At 52.0% G+C, this 3,564-nt stretch overlaps 1 protein-coding gene across 1 annotated transcript; it reads right to left on the minus strand.

Moving 5' to 3' along the window:
• Positions 1–217: 217 nt before the first annotated feature.
• On the minus strand, positions 218–3,034 carry LOC131213689 (proton-coupled amino acid transporter 1-like). Its single transcript, XM_058207791.1, has 7 exons — positions 2,896–3,034; positions 2,519–2,801; positions 1,825–1,975; positions 1,525–1,734; positions 944–1,401; positions 694–869; positions 218–616 (listed from the first exon to the last, which is right to left on the minus strand). Exons 2-7 carry the CDS (start codon positions 2,752–2,754, stop codon positions 366–368), a joined length of 1,482 nt encoding a protein of 493 aa, XP_058063774.1. The 5' UTR covers positions 2,755–2,801; positions 2,896–3,034; the 3' UTR covers positions 218–365.
• Positions 3,035–3,564: the final 530 nt, after the last annotated feature.

Below are 3,564 nucleotides of genomic sequence, written 5' to 3' on the forward strand. Positions count from 1 at the left end.
TTGAAGAAGTTCGTTTGATGTGGCCTCCACTCATTGCCGTAGAAATGGCATAAATGTAGATGGCTAATACTTTGAAACAGGTAGAGATTTTCATTTTAATGCAATCAATGTATGTTTTCTTTAGTAAAAAAGAGTCTGGTTTCATAATTGTACCCTTGGATATGCTACCCAGGTACTCTGGAAAATACAAATATATTTGTCATTAGTATGGTATTGAGTTAAGAATATCACAAGAGTTTGTCAAATCTCCTCAGCGATATCTCAAGCACTACGTATATACCTCCTTTAGCTTTCGTGTACTTGAATACTCGCTCGTTGACTGGCTACGACGTGGTAACAGTAGGTCAGTTTAATTGCACGATGGCTCAAAAGCTTCTAGCCAGTGCCAGGAGACTCTCGTACGTGCCTGTTACAACCCCGATACTAGCGATCAGAAGAATCAGCCCGTTTTTGGCACACAGAGCCCAAGTAAGCTGCGACTTTTCGCCGGGTGAAGTAGCCGCCAACAGTGTCATCTCGATGACGGGTGGCCATATCAGAGCAAGGGCGGTGGAGCACAGAGCTCCGATCAGCGAGATGAAGGCCCCTAGGTTAGGTACACTTTCCGCGATCAGAACTACACGCAAATGAAAACAAAAACGGACGGTCATTTTAAACGTTCAACTAAGTGTCCGATACTGAGGAGGTTCGTACATGTTAACAGCACCATCAGCATACGGAAGGTGAGCTCCACGCGCATTGGATGCCGGTGCAGTGGATCAAACCGTCGCCGTACAGCTGGCAGCATTATCTGGATAGCTACAAAAAACTGGAGCGAGTACCCTAGCAGGACGCCGGTGGAGATCATTAGCTTGACACTCTGGGCCAACCTGTAAAATGTAGCCAACCGGTCAGCAGTGGCAGAGCACCAAGTCGCGCTCCAGTCACGCATAGCGATACGCACAGCTCACCGTCGGGTAGGTTGAGCGTGAGGCTACCCTTGACCGTGTCGCCCCACTTGAGGTAGCCCAGGAAGCCGGTGGTGGCGAACAGCATTGTCACCACGGTCATACCCACATTCAGCACCCCGAATGGTCGCGAAAAGTTGGCGGGGTTGCGCATGGCACTCTTGAGTGGCAGCACCAGCGCAATACCTTCGAAGGCGAAGATAGCAGTGCCGAAGTAGAGCGGTAGTGTACGCCAGCTGCCCACCAACGCTCGGGTACTAGCGCTGACGGGTGGTAGATCTTGCACCGTGTAGTAGTAGGTGATGCCGATACCAAGCACCATGCACGTGTTGCCGACCGTCATGAACCACGCGAGGTACTTGAGATTGGTGATCAATGCCGGTAGCGCCATCGGCAGTAAAATGATCAGCATATGCCAGTGCACGTCAAACACCACACCGTAGTAGTCGTACAGCTAGTTAAGAGGAGATTGAGGGAAGAGCCAGATCAAGAGACAATGAGCACATACCGGATGTCCGGGCTAGGGGCCTCTGATCGAATGGTGCCCTTGTGAACTGCTGCCAGCCACCTGTCTTACTTGCTTTACGTTGGAGCTGATGAACACGAAGTAAACACAGCACAGACCGAGCTGCGTCAGGCAGATGAACACGTTGACAGCCCGATGCATCGTCCAGGACCAGCTCCGCAACCGTTGGTGACCGTGGGCGAAACAGAGGCCCACCGTTTCAGCAAAGTCGGGCATCGCCGAGAGCCCTAACTTGCGCTGCAATCTACCGGAGCAGTTGAGCTGCCGAAGAAACACCGTTCGAATAAATCGTGAAACGGACAGTCCTTGCTGGTGAGGTGGAACGACTCGGACCGTGGAAACGCTACTCACCAGTATGTGCTCACTGTGCACCGAGACCACGCCAAGAAACAGGGTAAGGATGGGACTGAGCAGCAGCCCGCCATTGCGAAACGCATCGCCCATCGCGTACAGTCCTGGTCCAACATTGCCCTTAAAGATGTGCATGGTGGTTTCAAGGTAGCTGTCGAGGAAACAGATCGTGCTGGTGTTAATCTTATTGCCCCACATTGTCCATCCGGCGTTCTAAGTGGATCGGTATCGGATCGGTGACACGGATTCAGGAACTGTTACTCTGGCATCGGCGAGAGCGCAAGAGAGAGAAAATGTAAGGGTGGGAACCCATGAGGAACTGTATGCTGCTAAAAGGTTGACCAAAGAACATTGTTTAGTGTGACCATTTCGGCAGCACCGGACGGCATGACAGTGTTCCAACAATCCAAGCATCTACTACTGCATCGTATTGGTTGCACTAAAAATAAACTCTCTCGTCGCAGTGCGATCAGAACGTGCGCGATTATGCTTAACCTATAAACGAGAGGTCACATACAGGTATTAAAGGGTACCGGAGATGGACTGAGAGAGACAGCGTTGCCTTGTCGAGATGCGGTGAGTCTGCGACCCTCCTGCTACTGCCAAGGCCGATAAAACAGGGGACCGATAAGACGCGCACATCCTCCCCAACGAACGAACGAACGAACGAGGGGTAACGGAACGCAACACTCACGTTGTGGGTCGCTCGGAATGCGGACCATGCCCGGCGGTCTTTTCCGTTCCAAACGCCGGCACAACCGTTACGGGGGGCTTTCGTTCCGGTGCGTCCTCGAACGAAGGATTTACGACACCGTCGTTGGGGGGCATCGACTGCAGTTGCATCGTACCGTGCCGCTGTTGGTGGTCACCAGATGCCTCCAGCGGTGGTGGTGGCTGACGGACGTCATCCGGGCGGTCGGCTTCCTGCATTGTCGACGCTCGCTATGCGTGTGGCTGTGAGAACTACTTGCCGGCAGCTGCAATAAATGAAGGAAGCGTTCAAAACAGAAGCACAAAAAACCGGTTCGGGCGCGCCACGTGACGTGGAATGCAAAAGGAATGCACTCGAACCTGTTTTTTCTGCACACACGTTTTTTACCGAGTTTAGTGGAACGCACCGAAGAATTTTTCACTGAACGCACCGAAGAATCACCTCGGCACGCGGTTTTTCAGGTGGGTTGATAGCCGAAGTAGCACTGACAGTTCCCGCGTTTCACTACTGCCTGTGGGCTTTCCATGCGGGGGACTGCCTGGATAATAATCAGTCGAGAGCGTCGTTCAGAATAAACTATAGCCCGAACAGGAGCGAGCTGTTCGCACCCCGTCCAAACAGAGGTTACTACTGAGCCGCGATCGTTTCACATCCTCCGTTAGCCGTGCAGCTGGTGCGCAGCCCGCTTTAGTATGCGTGTGATCGAACACCCACACTCTCTTTTTCTCTCTATCGCTCTCCCTTTTCCTCTCGACTCCGTCACGGCGTCGACGATTAATGAGCAATATTTATCCCCAACCGCGTGTCGTTGCAACCTGTCGCCATGCCATGGCTATGGCTGTCGTGCACGAGAAAGTGTTGCAATATAATAATTAATTTTCTTCTATGCTGACGGGTGGCCAGGTCTTTTGGGTGCCGCTTGGTGTTTTCTGGCTAGAACCGTAAAACCTGTCCTAAGCCCAATCTGTTGCCCTAACCGGTGATACGACCGTAACGTAAATACTAGGTTGCTCATTAAATTCGGAGCT

Source organism: Anopheles bellator, chromosome X (genome assembly GCF_943735745.2).
Source record: "Anopheles bellator chromosome X, idAnoBellAS_SP24_06.2, whole genome shotgun sequence".
In the NCBI taxonomy this organism is placed as follows: domain Eukaryota; kingdom Metazoa; phylum Arthropoda; class Insecta; order Diptera; family Culicidae; genus Anopheles; species Anopheles bellator.